Below are 16305 nucleotides of genomic sequence, written 5' to 3'. Positions count from 1 at the left end.
CGCATCCAGAAGGCGAAAGGAAGGGAATGGGCAAAAGATACGGCCAGAAGTGAGCTTTAGGAGGGGAGACTAAAGAGGAAGTAGTTTGACACTCTGGAAGTAGAAGTTTGTCAGCAGCTTTAACTACATCCAGAGACACTGGTCCTTCCTGAGGGCGTTCATCCTGGTAGCCCTTCTCCTGCCTGTCCTCCTCATCTCCCTCATCAGGGTTTCAGTGTCCTCGCTCTGCTCTGTGTTGTGAACTTAAATATGTTGGACTGTTTTATTGAAAAATGTTTATCACTGCAGGTGGGTTCACCTAGAATGCGACAAGCCAGCAGATAACGACCTGGATTCTCAGTTCAGAGAAGACTACGTCTGCACATACTGCAGACACCTGGCTGCTGAGATCGGGCTGCAGCCGGGCGAGGGCGAGGAGATGGCCGACGTCCCTGCAGGTACACTTGTGCCAGCCAGGCCCCAGGACGCTGCTCTGGTGGTAACGCGCGTTCTGAGTTTCTCAGCCTTTAAAGGTGCATGTGACCCTGGTCCCTGTGATTGTGCCAGCTCACACCTGACCCGGCTTCCTTACAAATGCTGTCCTGGTGTGTGAATTCGAGGACCAGTGTGCTTTGGGCCAGCAGTGCGCCTTCCTCCTCGTTTGGCAAGAGGACCTAGTTTGCACTTCAGAATCTGGGTTATTTCGCTCTAAACACGTTTCGGATTTATAGTGTCACTTAAATGTTAGCCTTCACCTCCAGAGCCCAGAATTTGCTCAGGTATCTTTAGCAGTGTACTGTCAGTTATGAGCACGGTAGCAAGGCTCTTGGGTGGTAAAGAAACAGACCTTCGGACCAGATTGTTGCTCACTGTCACTCGCAGCAGCTGCTGTAGAAGCCCCTGTGTTGTTGTCTTCAAGGGGTGTACGTGGGCCCCCTGCATCGCCCACACTGTACTTGCAGGGTGCCGTCGGCATGCTCTCGTGGGAGGTCCTCCTCAAATAATAGCATGCCACTCACCTTTTAACTCAGCACACTTCCCGTGTTTCTTATAATGTAAATCATATTGGGTTAAAAATAGGAAAATGTGATGAACTTATGGCATTTTTGGGTATACCTTCCCCTCACTGAAGCAGAGCAGTGATTGTTGACTTAGTTAACCAGAACATGAAAACGCACTCTGAGTTAAAGAATAAATATGTTTCTGTTAAGATTATAACAACGATATGGAAGTCGAGGACCCTGAACACCGCGTGCTGTTTCTGGAGGAAGCAGCTACTAAGGATGCCTGTGCTGAGGAGTCTGCACCTGGAATTGTTCCAGATGGTGAGAATGTTTTCTGTGATGGGTACAGTCTGGTTTGGGGGGGGGGACCCCCATATACATATGCAGATATACAGCGCATATTCATATACCTCATATGCAGTATATGTGAATTCATATTCATATGCAGTGAATATGTGAATGTCTGCTAAAATGTTAGTATCCTCAATAAAAATCAGCCGAGATATACGTAGTACTTAGGAAATTCAGTAGAATAACCTTAGACAATCTAGTAGGGGTAAGGGCATGTGTATATTTGCAATTCAGCTGTAATCTATACCTAATCACAAATACACACTTTGTTTACACATCAGGTGATTTTCATTAAAAGTAATTTGTTCTTTTCCCCTTCTTGGGCTATACTTGTAATTACTAACTTGAGCCGTTGCTGATTGTGAGATGCTTCATGCTGGGATAATGGAAGGTTTATTTTTGATTGTCTCAACAGTCCTATGGAGGGTTACTTCAGTTATTTCAATCGAGCTTTTTGTGGTATTGATAGGAAGCTATTACTGTACACGCGGACCTGGAATTAATGAGACACCAGGTTGGGGAGAGTCTACGTGCCGAAATTAACCTTGGGTGCCTCTGAGAGTGGTAGTTTCTGTGAAAGTGTGTGACAGGTTGAACATACATAAAAAGTCTCAGATTTTTTGAGATTGCTTATATTTAACAACTTTATTAAAACGTATGGAAAGTGAAGAAAAATAAGACAAAGCTGTTACAAGGCTAATCACAGTGTATAATCAGAATCCTAATTCTTTTTCATACCCATCCTCACACCCAGTTTACTAATAAATAATCACATTGTGTTTTGTGCTTACATGGGAAATTGGCATCGGCAGTAGGATAAAAATCCTGCTGAAATTACTGCGGAGAGAGCAGGGACAGGACAGGGAAAGTTTGCTGCTAGAGGCTCCATAAATGTGTGTTCACAGCCCTTCAGGTGCGTGCAGGAGAGCAGCGGCAGAGTGAGCCTCCAGAAAGCCTCCACACGCAGGGCCGCCTCATTTCCGGTAAGCAGCACTTGACGTCGTCTGATCTGAGTGAAGTACAGCAAAGCCCGCATGGTTTTTCTTCCGGTTTGTGGTGTTGTCTGTTGACTTTCCAAATTAATTATTGCAAAGACCTTTTTAACTGTTGCTTACCTACCATTATAGTAAGGAAATCTTCTAGGTAAGTGATCCTTTTCTTGCATGGAATTAACCGTGGAATTCTGAAGGAGGTTACAGTCTCTCTGAAGAGTTGCTAGATCGAATGTTCCTTATTGAGGCAAGTTAAAGTCACCGTGAAACACCAGCAGCTGACTGTAGTTGAACAGTATGTTTACGTTCTTACCTTAACTCGCTCGCCTAGTGCAGCATGCTGGGGACGCATTGCTCTGTGACAGTGTGACTTGAGGTCATCGGTCTTCGAGTAGCAGGTGATCTAGGTAGGCTTCCTGTTGTATTAGGATCAGTTTTATCTGCGTCACTCAAGTGATGGCATTTTGGTTTTAAACCCTTACGTGTTTACTCTTCACGTGCGTTCAGTTTTACATTTTTTTGAAGCATTTTTGTGTTTAAAAATATTAGGTACCATTGATCTGTTCTTTGATGTTTTTTCTTTACCCTCAACTATATAGTCTTTCAGTGAAGTGGAAATGAGAAGTGAGATTCCATTTTGCTTTGAGAACATAGATGACTTTCAGTCACGTGGTAGGTAAATTGTGAACGAGGAAATCAGTGTCTCTGTTGATGTGACCCAGAAGTTGCCTCGATGGAAACTGGAATGCGTGCTCTTTGTCCTCAGCATCCTACGTGCTGGGGCACTTAGGGTCGCCCGCTGGGCCTCTGAGCCTGCTGCTGAACGAGCCTGGGTTACCAGGCTCATGCTCCAGTGCCCCGGTTTAAAATTTGGTAGCTGGTGACTAGAAGTGTTTCTGATACCTAAGTATGTTTGCTGACTTGCTGAGGCTAGTTTCTTCAGTTAAGAGATGATGAGGAAGGGCAAGGATTGTATCTAAAAATTTCATTGGGCACAACTAAGCAAAATAAGTCTTCTTGCTCTGTGGCCATTATTCACGTGAGTCCAGAGAGCTCTGTTTACATCTGGGATGCCTGCTGCTGCCAAACGACCTTGTATTCAAGAGCAGTTTTCACTTTTTAACTTGGATGCCTCACATAACATCACTGAATCTCATTTTCCTAGCTGTTAAATGAGTATGACTTTACGAAATTTTTAATACTTTTATAAGTGTTCAAATTACAAAACATCATATACATGTAATAGCATTGTATTAGAAATTGTATTTTAATGTTCTTACCAGAAATACCTTACACTCTGGTGATCCTATTTAGGTGATTTTTTTTTTTAGGTTTTGTGGTCTGATCTGTGACTGATTCTGTCTAAGCCGATTATTTTTAAGCCGCGAAGCAACAGACATTTAATGCATTAATGTCTTACACCTACTCATAATTATAAATTTTAAAATTTGCATGTACATTAACATAACCAATATTTCAAATTTTATAGAATCATCTCAAGATAAAATGCATCCTGAATTGGAAAATCAGATTTCATATGTAGTTGATAATTACCAAGTGGAAATGTCTTCTAAAGCAACGCTTATTTGTGATGAAGATCAAGATGAAAACAAAATGGAAGTGACAGAAGACGCCCAAGTCCTCGCGCACCCAGGCACTGCGCAGGAGGAGCTTCGGTCGTTAGAGGGCCCTAGAACAGTGGCCTGCACCGCAGAGCCCAGGCCTCCGAAAGCAGTCAGCGACCCTGTCACCGTTCCTCCTGAGCCCCGAGTGTGCCTGTGTGAGGAGGGTTCTTCTTTCTGTCCTGAGAAACAGTCGGCTGTAGAAAAGGTGCAAGAAGAAACGGAAAAGAAAGAAAATCCCGAATCTTCCACTGCCTGTATGGACTTCGAAACGACTCCTGCAGTTGAGAGCTGTGTGAAGGGCGGTTTATGCCGAGACAGATCTGTAAAGCTGCCACCAGAGACGGAGTCGGTGGTTCCCGCGGCAGCGGACAGAAACAAGGCCCACGTGTCTTCCCCCCCAGCCCGCCCCGCAGACTTGCCTTCCCACGACCTGCTGCACGGTTACCCCTCAGCGCTCAGTGCTTCTGTGGGGAGCATCGTGCCAACCACGTACTTCTCCGTCACTCCAAAAATTGGCATGGGGAAACCAGCTATCACCAAAAGAAAATTTTCTCCTGGCAGACCTCGGTCCAAACAGGTAGGGCAGTCTTGGTGATGTTGGTGCACCTCTAACCCAAGATGTATGTGTGGTTTTGGTTTGGGGGCACTGTTTTCTGTCTTTAGGTAGAATGCACATGTCATGCTGACTTAGGTTATCTGGCATTCTTAAAAAAAAAGTGCTGTTTGAAGACTATGAAACTTGAAATGATCTTGTTTGGCATTTCAGCTCTGTTGTGACATACAAATGTAACCTATTTGATGATAGAACACACTTAATTTTTTTCTTTTTTAGTTCTATGCCACAGTAACAATAAAGCCTTTAAAAAAGTACAGTTTAGGTATAGTGGTGTAACATTTCAACGTAGGACTTACTGGTTTTAGGAAAAACCTTAGGCTTGTGTTCTTGACCTTCAGAAGTAAAGGAAACCTCCTCCTGGGGTTGTTGTAGGTGATGTGGGCTTTATCACTGGAGGGAAAGTCGCAGTTGTTTTCGATCAGGATTTAAGTGGAGCTACATGCAAAGTGAAGACACTGTACCTAAAATACATTTGTTCTACAAGATTCATACTTTTTGAAGTTTTTATAAGCTGGCTAGATAACAAACAATGCAGTCACAATAGTAATTTGGAGTTTCATGTCTCATGATTTAAACTGATCAAAAGTTTGATTTTTTTAGAGGGGTAATATCTTGACTATCCAATTGTGGAATTGTAAGATCAGTAGAAAAATAAAATTGTATGTTACTGTAATGTGAGAATTAGTCTCCTCCAAATAATGTCCAGATATATTCTCATTATGTAAAAACAGCAAGTTATAGTTATACCAAGGGAGATTTTTATTCTCAAACTAGTTTTCCTGCTCCTTAGTCTCTTATTGTTTTGTTTTTTTTTCTTTTTTGAATAGTTATGTAATAATTATGTAGTTTTGGCTCTGAAAAGATTTTAGCAATGGAAATTTGGTTCTCAAATTTAATTTTGGTTGAGATAATTTGCATTCTTTAAGGATAATTGCATCATATGGGCTCCCGTTAAATTTTACAGTATTTCTCCTTATTGAGAGACTTCTGTTCCAACTGAGAAACCATTAGAATTACTTTTCTGTTGACCTGTGTTCCAGAATTGTGTGTGTGTGTGTTTGTTTCTGGTTTTTCCCAGGTTTATCCCGTTTTACACGAGCCACGCCCCAGTATTTGCTGTTACTTCTGCCGAGTCCTCCGGCACCCCTGGTCCTGGCGGGGCCCTGCTCTCTATGCAGCTGCCCTTGTCTCGCTGCCCCTTCATACCCTGCACTGGTCTCACACGCGTTTTGTGGGCTGTGTTTTCCCTCCCCATTCTCTTGGGTGTGTGGTTGTGCAGCCAGCAGCCTGCCCCTGGTGAGCCCCGGCTGGCCGCCACACTGGGCCGTGCCTGCGCAGAGGGCGCATCGCACAGGACAGGGCAGCGTTTCCAGTGTTTAAGTCCCTGCTGAGGTGCTGGGATCGTGACATGCCCAAAGAGGAGTGTGCACGCCCTCGTGTTGGGCGTCCTGGCGTCCACTGCTCTGTTACAGGAGTTTATTTAATAGTAGGCATTCCCGTTGTACTTAGTGTTTTACATGTTCTTGGCCGTGGGGACTGGCTGTGAAATGAGATGGATTTTCATAGCAGTTCTTGTGATTAAGTGAGATTCTTTGGCTTCCATCTTTTTTAATTGTTGGTATCACTGGCATTTCCATGTTTTGTCAGATGTCATCAGTTCTACGGTCTTTACCAGTGTAGCGGATGCCACCCTAACCAAAGACCTGTGTGTTTCATCAATTAAAATTCTGTTTCGTAATGGTCCCCTCTTTATCTTAACCATACTCTAATACTACATGACCTTTTCCAAGAATTCACTTAGAAGTGAAGTGAATACTTTAATTACAAACAAAGAAAAGCCAAAAGCTTTCAATTGAGGGACAGCTATTAACGAGATCTCGCCTTTGGAGGCAGAGTTGGCAGCTGGAGGGAAGCCAGGGCTGCCCAGCGGGCACACGCAGGCCTTGTGTCTGAGGTCCAGTGTCCCAGTCGCCCCACTGAAAGGGAGCAGTGCAGTGAATTTCAGCGTTTTCTTTAACCCCATGTCTTTTAGCATTTGAACTGCGTAAAAACGATGAGTGAGATATTTTCCATTAGTTTGTCATGCTAAGTGTTCTAGATCTGGTTTTAGTCAAACTGCGTTCGTGGACAGTGCAAGGCGAAGCATTTTTTAAAATATGAAACCTTGAGTTCCAGAACTATTGATGAAATTAAAACAAATACTAAACAAATTTATGATTGATAAACTGAGGATGTTGCTGTTCTTTCACTATTTTTAAGGACTGAAATAGAAATAATCTACTTCCTCCAGGTGATCTTGGGACACATTTCAAAGTATAACAAAACCATTAGCTATAGCAGCAAATCACTTTATTTTCAACCTATTAGCTGTCTTTACAACTTAGGCTCCTGCTCTCTATGTTTTGAATCCTTTTGCTTTTAATTCATTTTGTAGATACATGGTAAAGAGTAACAGTACACTGGGTAGATTGTTAATTTTTTTTATAGGTGAGGAAATGCAAGATTCTAGGCTATAACTGATGGGTGAATTAGCATGTTTCATACCATACTACAGGGTTTATTGATACATTTATGCATGCAGAAAAGGTAAGGCATGCTCAGTAGAAAAAAAGATGTTCAATAAATGCTAAACAGAATGATTAACATAGTGAACAGAAAGAGCATGGGATCTTCTCATCAAGCTTATACTCCAATGGCAACAATTAAATACAAGCGTAGTAAGTAAATTCAGTTTAAGTTCAAGTGCAACAATGGTGTAAACCATGTTGCAGTCAAAAGGGGGCGCTAACTTCCTGTGAATGGTCTGTGTTCTCTGTGATCTAAGATGAGATCTGAAGGACAATTTATAACTGAAGTTAATAATTACAGCTGTATTTCAGTATTAAGGTCTAAAGAATATATTAAGTAATTTCTCCTTTGTCAAAATATCTAAGTATATCATAATTTTTCTTCTGTTCCTATAAAATTGCACACAATCCATCTTCCAGTGTCATTTGGTAATATACTTATTAAAATTCATAATGTAATTACCCAAGCTTTTATTATATAAGTTCTTCATAGCAGCAGAGTGGCTTTCTAATTATCCCTGAAATGACATCCAAACATTTTGATCTATAGAACCCTTCACTTTGTCCATCCATATTTTATGAAGTATGAACGCTTTTTAAAATGAGATAGTTTTCGCATCAAAGCTAACTTTTCAATTATGATGAATAACGTAACATTATCTTCGAATACAACTTTTTCTGGTACGTTTTAAGGACTGCCTACTGACTCACCGATAAACGGTCCACTGACAGCAGTGTCGGGGCACATTACAGCCAGCTGTGCTCAGAGAAAACAGTGGGGACACTGAGGACTAGTTCAGATAGCTCTCGCCCCCCCACTCTACCAGTAAATAAACTATAAACAAAATGTATGAGCCCAAACTGGGATCGAAGAGAAGATGCAAAAGGTGTGGTAAGGGAGATGATGCTTCACCGGAGCGCTGAGGAATGGCCTCTCTGATGAGTAGGTAGTGAGGCCGCACCTGAGGGATCCGAAGAGGCAGCCGTTGGAGAGTTGGAGTCGTTCTCAGTCAGGACTCTGATCAGGGAGGAGCTGGGCACCTTTGGTCCCAGTCCACTTACTTCTGAAGGTGGGTCAGGTGATAAGACTGGACTGGCTAAGGGAGGGACTAGACATGGTAAACCTGAGCAGTTCTGTGTGAGAAAATGGAAATGCTACAAAGGAAGTTGAAAATCTTACCGACTTGATGCTCTCAGAACGTGAATTTGGGGGATGACAAACCAAGAGGGTGCGTAAGCCCTCACTGCAGACAATCCCAGTTGGGGTGAGACTGCATATAGGAGCGGGGCTGTCCAGGCTTTGGAGGGCAGGGGGAGGAAGAGCTGGAGTAGAGGCTGAGGAAGGTCAGTGGGGAAGGACAGAGAGAGTGCGGGGTGGGGTGAGGACGGGACGCTGCTCTGACCCCAGCAGAGCTGTATGTGGATGTTGAGAGTTGGAGTAAAAGGAGAGAGGAGAAAGGGCTTGCGGTGGGAAAGAGGTCACCGAAGGCCCTGGGCGCAGTAGGAAAGAAACCACCAGCTGAGCTTGAGGGTGGGTCGGTAGGCTGATTAAAAGTGCAGCCCGTCTCTCCCTTGTGTGGTTTTTCCTTAATTACTGTTACTCCATTAACTGTGCTCCACAAAGGGTAGTTAAGTGCTGCTTTTTGGTTGATTATTTAAAGTCCCAGTGGTATTTTTATATGATTAATAGGCTACTACATGTTGGTTTGATGATACTCTAGAAACCTGGTAAGTACCGTGTTTCTTGTATTAAGTTTTAGCCATTTAATTGGTAAAATTTATAGTGTGCATTCTTGAATTTCATAATTCCAAATGGGTTCTTTATTGTTTGACATTTGTTTTGTGTTTTCTTTTAAAATGTTACCTATGTGGAGTAAACATTTTTCTTCATGCTGCTTAGCATCTTCATCTGATTAGCTCAGGGTATTGCTTGATGTGGTTACTTGGAAGTAAAATGTTACAGTTTTATTTTAACTATTTTAATAAGATACTATTTCTTGTATAAATAATCGAGTACTTTAGGCATTGTAATTTGCAAATTTAGGACAATTGCTTTAACATTTTTCACTTTTCAAATTAATCCCTTGGATGTAATCTACATATATAGTCCCCTAACTGAAAACCAAAACCAATGACTAATGGTCACTGAAGGAAGAGTAATCAAATGCTCAGATTATAATGGTATTTGCATCTGAAGGTTACACAGTTAACTAATTTCCACAAAGGAAAGTGAATGTATCTATTGATTGCTCACGTTTCTGATTGCATGTTTAGCTCGCTGGACTGATTATTCATAGCAGTAGGTGTATGTAGCATTCTCTAAGGTTATCCATTCTCCTTTCCAGTGGAGTGATAGTTGCTAGAAGAGAGTAATCCCTGAAGAGTTTCTTAAAATTTTAGTGTGATTGAGTTTTATTTATATTTGGTGTTACAATTGTAGTTCATAAGTCATTGTTGATGTCATAGTAAGTCTTAAGTTTTAAAGTTTCGATGTTTCAACCAGAATAAAACATTTAATATAAATTGTAGCTGCAAACATTTAAGTATAATGTCACTGTAAGTGCTAACTTTTTCTAACTGGAAGCAGTTTGTCCTAAATTTCCACACGTCTGCATTTGTTTTTGCTGTTCTAAAATTCCTTAGTTGCTGGCTTTGACCTTTTATGTTGCTGCGTTTTACACATCTATTTTCTCACCTGCCATATCCTAGGGGGCTTGGAGTACCCATAATACAGTGAGCCCACCTTCCTGGGCCCCAGACATTTCAGAAGGTCGGGAAATTTTTAAACCCAGGCAGCTTCCTGGCAGTGCCGTTTGGAGCATCAAAGTGGTAAATAAAATCGCATTTACATTCATGTGTCATTTCTTTCTGGGGTAGCTGAGTAGAGGTTGGAATTGAACCTTTTCTAAACAGTTCAGCTTCAAGAGCCACGTTTTTAACCTAAAATTTTTAGTATGAAGAAGCAACGTGCTTGCATTTAACAATCTGGATCAGGAGGAAATTAAATTGCAGTTTTACATGCCTGCTTTTCAGTGTAAATTTTTAATGCCCTTTTTTATGGTTGCTTCCTTTTATGTGGTAATTAACAGTATGGGGGGAAATCCTTGTCATGCAGGCTATGAAGTAATTAAGGTCTTGGTTATGTATTCGTGATACCATAAAATTTTGTTGCTTAGAAAAGAACAAAAGAAAAACAGCACTAACCTGGTGATGCACTCGTATCCTGGGGAGAAACCCCAGGGTCACAGCAGATTTCCGTGTCTGTTAGCCTCAGAACCATAGGGCCTCTCGTCCCGGCCACTGGGGGGCGCTGTTAGTGCTTCACGGGAGCTACGGAGTCTGAGGCATTTGAAGGGTAAAAACTTAATTTGAAGAGTCGTTACTCATCTGAAAAGTTGAAAGATTTTATTGACTAGAGAGCACAGTTTTTCTTCATTTTGTGCATTTAGTGTAATTCTGGAATAAGGATGTTTAACGCAGACTAATCAAGGCTGTCAAATGCCACTTCCTCATTTTCCATTCCCATTGGAGGAACTTGCATGGCATGCTGATGTCAGCAAGGTGCGGAAAGTATAAATCTTTGTTTTAAGAGTATAAAAGATGGCTTGTTTGACAGTTTCAAAGCAAATACCACCCATTTTCATTTATCTTTGTCATTGGATGCTGGGGAAAAATAAATAGTGAGATTATTATGGTCTTGATTTAATCACCGACTTTTAAAAAGTCTTTAATACCTATTAACAAAAGAACAAGGAGAACCTACCCAATTCAGCTTACTGTGCCCCTGGCTCAGAGAGGCTCAGGGGAGCTGAAGGGCAGCAGTTGGAGATGAGATGAGAGGAGAGCAGAGGAGAGGAGAGGCAGTTGAGAGCGGGAAGGTGGCTGTGTGTTAGAACTGAAGGGAAACTGTCTCTTCAGTCCCCCTCATTCATGTGTATCTATCTGCACTCACTGTGTGATCATTACTCACTTGGAAACCATTCTCCCAAGCTGGTGACAAGTTCAGTGTTCGACATTGTGGTTAGTGACCTTGGTTGAACATAGTATGAAAGACATACTATTAACTCGTTAGGGAAAGAGTACCAAAGGATTATTTTCCTGAGTAATTTTAATAACTTTAAATGTGTAAGGATATGTAGATGATGCGGGGTTTTTTTTTGACGTAGTAATAAATAAGTCTGAGTAAAACAGGGAACCCCCCCCCCCAAAAAAAAACCATACTACAAATAACCCCAGTGCTTATTTATTGAAATATTGGGGGATTTAGTGTTTTCCTATAGAGTCTTTCTTGTGTTGGGTAAAAATTCAGATAAATTATTTTTGTTTTAAGTAATTATTATCTAGATGATTCAAAGCTAGCCTTTTACCAGTTTTCCTATCTATAAATAAATTGCCCTCTCGTTGCTAGGGTAGAATGAGGCACACGTTCAGTTAATACAGACAACTGTCGAATAACAAGCAAAATTGACAGTGTTAATGGCGAGGAGAAATATTACTGTGTAAAGAGCAAAAATCAGCTGCCCTGCAACGGAGCAGTTCGGGATAGTGGTTCAAACCCAGACTAGCTAGCTCCCAGACTTTGGAGAAGTTACCCCTTAAAGGGGGGAAATCAAATAGGACTGACCTGGCAGGATTGTTGAGAGGGAAGTGAGCTTAGAGCCGTCCACAGGAAATAGTCCAATCATGTCAGTTCTTCCTAGAGCTGCCGAGAGACCAGGTCGCCCAAGTTGTCCCTTATTCTTCCCATGTATTGAACACGAGATGCAGTGTGTGGCGGTGCCTGGGCAGGCGTGGACATCCTCGCCACCTGGAATGCAGGACAAAGAAAGGGAGCAGTAAGGACAGGATTTGCTGGTGAAGGGCGCTTACAACCCTGGACTCAAAGTTTGGTTCTAGGTTACAGGCATCACATATGTGCGTATAGTATTTTTAAGTTGTAGAATACATGTTGAGAGATAACAAATAATAAACTTGGCGTCTCAATATGTATCTGATCTGGATAAAAGCAAGAAGCAGCAGTTTGTGTAACATTCAGTAAGATGTTTGACCTCATTGTGGGTTTTGGATGCTTTGGGTCTTGTTCAGAAGCTGACTCTTCTCTGTTGTGTAGGGCCGTGGGTCGGGCTTCCCGGGGAAGCGGAGGCCTCGGGGCGCGGGGCTGGCCGGTCGCGGCGGCAGAGGCCGATCCAAGTTGAAGAGCGGTGTAGGGGCAGTCCTGCTGCCTGGGGTAAGTCACACCTCCTTCTCATTCCTGCTGACCATGGTGTCCCCATGGGTGGCAAATTATTTGGATGCTAAAGTTTTTGTTTTACTAGGTCTTTATTTTGCTTTAAAGAAAACCAAACACTTCTGGTTAGGCTTTCCAGTTTCTTACCCTATTTTCTTGCCTTCCTCTTGGACTCTGCTTTCTATACCAATCCTCTCCCAAACCCAAATGTAATGTATTTTCTTTTATTTAAAAAAGGGCAAACTCATGTCCTATTCTTGTTTATCTGAAAAAATCCTCTTGGTGTTCTAAGTTTTTGGTTGTAGCAGCTCTCGGTGTTGAAACGGTTTACAGAAGAACCTAGAGATGTTGCATATCAGTCTGCACTCTAAACTGTGGGGGTTTCATGACTATCTTTCATGTATTTTAAGAGTGTTAAATATTTGCTCCTTGACACATTATGAATGAAAACTGTATTTGGCAAGTTCAGGGGACAGGTGGGGTTGTTTATTATTACTACTAAAGGAAATACAGATTCTGGTCCTTTTTTAAAGAAGGCTGGTTCCCTCCCCAAATTAACAGGTAAACTGACCTTATGGAGGTAAACTGACCTAAATACAAATGTCGGAAGTATACACTTTTGGAGGTTCTGACGTACCCTTGAAAGCTACACCATAATCAACACGGCAAGCACACGCACCCGCCCAAGTCTCTCCAGGCCCCCCAAATCCCCTCGGCCTTCCTCTCTGCCCTGGTCCGACTGCATCTCTGTCGATGAGTTTGCATGGCAGGTGTACTCTTTTTGGTCTGATTTCTTTTACTCAGGTTACTTATTTTGAGTGTGCTTTGGTTGCTGAAGAGTGTCCCACATTACGCGGTGCCAGCATGACCCTGTCCAGTCACCTGCTGAGGACAGGATAGCACTTCCTTTTTTTGGCTTGTAGAAACAGAGCCACTCTGAACTTTTCTGTCTTCCTCTCTGTGGACCTGTGCTTTCTTTTCTGGGTCATTAGGGTTGGAATGGCCGGGTGGGATGGTAAGTGTGCACTGAGCTTTCCAAGTAATGGCTGTTGTCTGGGTTGGGTGTGACATGCTGTGTGCGTAGGGTGTGTGGGGTTCGGGTGTTTTCCATGTGCTCACCTATGCTTGGGGTGGTCAGTCTTATTTTAGCCACTCTAACGGGTATGTTGATAGGATCTTATTTGCATTTCTCTAATGGCTGATGATGTTAATCAGCTTTTTAGGTGTTTGTTTGCTATCTGTATATCTTAGATAAAGTCACCCTTCAGATCTTTAGCCCATTTTTTTTTTAATTGAGTAGTTTTAAAACTTTCTGAGTTGAGATTTCTTTATGTATTCTGGGCATAAGTTCTCCATCATGTGCATGATTTGCAAATATTTTCTTGCATTCTTTTTGGGGGGGGCTTGTCTTTTCATTTCTTAATTGTGTTTTTTGAAGACCAGATGCTTTGATTTTCATGAAGTACAATTTTTTTCTGTGGATTGTGCTTTTGGAGTATGAGAAATATTTGCATAACTTAAACTTTAAAACATATTTAGTGTTTTCTTATAGAAGTTTTATGGTGTTCGGTTTTGCATTTAGATTTATGATCCAATTTCAGTTAATTTGTATGCATGGGATGAATACAGATCAGCGTTTATTTCTGGCATACTGACTCTGGTTTTTAGTACCATTTTCTGAATTGCTTTTATATCATGCTTGACAATTAGTTATCTGTATATGTTCTTTTATCTTATTTTGGAATATCTGTGCTATACCATTGGTTGGTTTTCTTTATCTTTAGGCCAATACTGAACCTTTAAGACTGGCAGGGTTTTGATTGAGTTTGCATTCAAAGTATAGGTGGACTTGGGGAAATTGACAGTTTCACCATGTCGAGCCTTTTTGCCCCAGAACTTTGTGTGCCTCTCCTTTGGGTCTTTAATTTCGGTCAGTGGTGTCAGTTTTCGCCAGGCAGAGCTTTCACACCATTTCTCACATTCATTTCTAAGTCTTTCATATTTTTTATGCTATTGTAAATGGTAGTGTTTCCTAAATTTTATATTGTGGTTGCTGGTTGTTAGTATCTAGAAACAGTATTCACTTTTGTTTATTGCTTTTTTTTTTTTTTTTAATCTAACAACCTTATACAAATTCCCGTATTACTTGTAGTTGCTCATTTGCAGACGTCATTCATTGGGTTTTGTACCTACACGATCGTGTCTGCACATAAAGTTGTATGTCTTTTCAACCTGGAGGACTTTCACCCGTATTCTTTATTGCATTTGCTGTTACCTTTAGCATAGTGTTGGGTAGAAGCGACGGGGTCAGGCGGCCTTGTGTTGCTTTTGAGTGTGGGGAGCTAACGTAACATACGGTGTTGGCTCTAGTTTTGTGTTGTTTTCTTAAGAGACATCCTAAATCAGTTGGAGGAAGCTTCTCTCTATCCATAATTAGTTGAGGGTTTTTTTTTTTTTTTTTTTTTTTTTTAACCAGGAGTAGATGTTGAAGTCTTTAAATGCCTTTCCTGCATTTATACAGATAATCCTGTGGTTAATTTGTGGATATGGTGAATTATGTCAGTTGGCTTTTTTGTATGCTAAAGCTACTTTGCGTTCCTGGGATAAACTACTTGGCCATGATCATCTTTTTTTGCCTATCGTAGGTATCTGCTGCCGATATTTCATCAAATAAGGATGAAGAAGAAAACTCCATGCACAATACAGTTGTGCTGTTTTCCAGTAGTGACAAGTTCACTTTGCATCAGGTTTGGACTGAGTTATTTGTGGTTTGCCACTTCTGACTTCTTCCTGGCCCGTTTCTCTTTCTCTCATGTGCACTGAAGCCATCTGATATTTAACTCTGAAGTTGCATAAGCTGAGAAAGTACTTTTTAAAAAGTACAGGATTAGTACATTAGTACATTCTTAGCTGAGTGCCCCATTTAAAATGTGTTCACATGGCTCAGTGGGTTGGGTGCCAGCCTGTGAACTGAAGGGTTGTCAGTTTGATTCCCAGTCAGGGCACAGGCCTGGGTTACGGGCCAGGTCCCTGGTTGGGAGCACATGAGAGGCAACCAATCGATGTTTCTCTCAAACATTGATACTTCTCTCCCTCTCTTCCCCTCTCTCTAAAAATAAATAAATAAAATCTTAAAAAAAAAAACTTAAAATATGCTCACGTGTGCTTAATTTCAGGATATGTGTGTAGTTTGTGGCAGTTTTGGCCAAGGAGCAGAGGGGAGATTACTTGCCTGCTCTCAGTGTGGTCAGTGTTACCACCCATACTGTGTCAGTATTAAGGTAAATACGCTTATGTTTCAATGAGTTAACAGGGATGCATTTAAATTGGGTTTGGCGTGGGTGGGATGCTGCTTCCAAGTCTTAGGGTTAATCAGATATTGTTGGGATAATTGTACATGTGTGGCAGCACTTTCAGTATTGCATTTTAAGTGTTCCCTGAAGAAATTAACTCCATGATCTGTTGTCTTAAATTGTAATAATTATCTGCTATTGCCTTGAAACGGTAAAACAAGGAAATGCATACATTTAATTTAAAGATATGCTGTACTGTTACTTTCTGAGGCATGGGGCTCGGCCGGTGCCTCCTGTCTGTTAGAGCAGGTGAGAGCTTCTGGAGTGCCCAGAGAGAGCCGGGTCAGGGCCTGGGGCTCTGCTTCGCCCTCCAGCACGGGGGCCAGGCATTCTGCCAGGCTGCTTGGGTCAGAGGGGTGGTGTTTTTAATCAGTTTGGGCCAATCGTTGCCCTATTTCCTCAAAATTTTATCTGTTTCCTCCCCCTGCCCCACTCTGTGGAATCACGGTTTGTATGTGTGTGAGTGTGTATGAGGAACTGTGTAACATTTTCCCCAGATTACTGTTTTTCCCTCTGTACTTTAGTTTGTATAGTCCTATAACATTCCTCAAAACTCACTGCTGTTACATAGTGTGTGATCTGTTCTAAGCC

General features: G+C 41.7%; 1 protein-coding gene across 14 annotated transcripts in view; it reads left to right on the top strand.

Moving 5' to 3' along the window:
• KMT2C (lysine methyltransferase 2C) overlaps positions 1-16305 on the top strand; it is a 208016-nt gene that overhangs the window by 122057 nt on the left and 69654 nt on the right. For 13 of the 14 annotated variants that reach the window (XR_008427049.1, XM_053925983.2, XM_053925995.2 and 10 more), the window contains 8 exons: positions 289-437; positions 1191-1304; positions 2240-2317; positions 3816-4528; positions 9844-9963; positions 12245-12361; positions 15007-15108; positions 15538-15642. Coding sequence is in view for 13 of the 14 variants with exons in the window: in XM_053925983.2 (XP_053781958.1) it covers positions 289-437; positions 1191-1304; positions 2240-2317; positions 3816-4528; positions 9844-9963; positions 12245-12361; positions 15007-15108; positions 15538-15642 (1498 nt within the window). In the remaining variant the exon portion in view is untranslated. The remainder of the gene's footprint in view (positions 1-288; positions 438-1190; positions 1305-2239; positions 2318-3815; positions 4529-9843; positions 9964-12244; positions 12362-15006; positions 15109-15537; positions 15643-16305) is intronic. The other variant, XM_053925991.2, reaches the window with a different exon arrangement.

Source organism: Desmodus rotundus, chromosome 6 (genome assembly GCF_022682495.2).
Source record: "Desmodus rotundus isolate HL8 chromosome 6, HLdesRot8A.1, whole genome shotgun sequence".
NCBI classification, from domain to species: domain Eukaryota; kingdom Metazoa; phylum Chordata; class Mammalia; order Chiroptera; family Phyllostomidae; genus Desmodus; species Desmodus rotundus.
The sequence above is the reverse complement of the archived record's forward strand: the minus strand, read 5'-3'. Positions and strand labels throughout refer to the sequence as shown.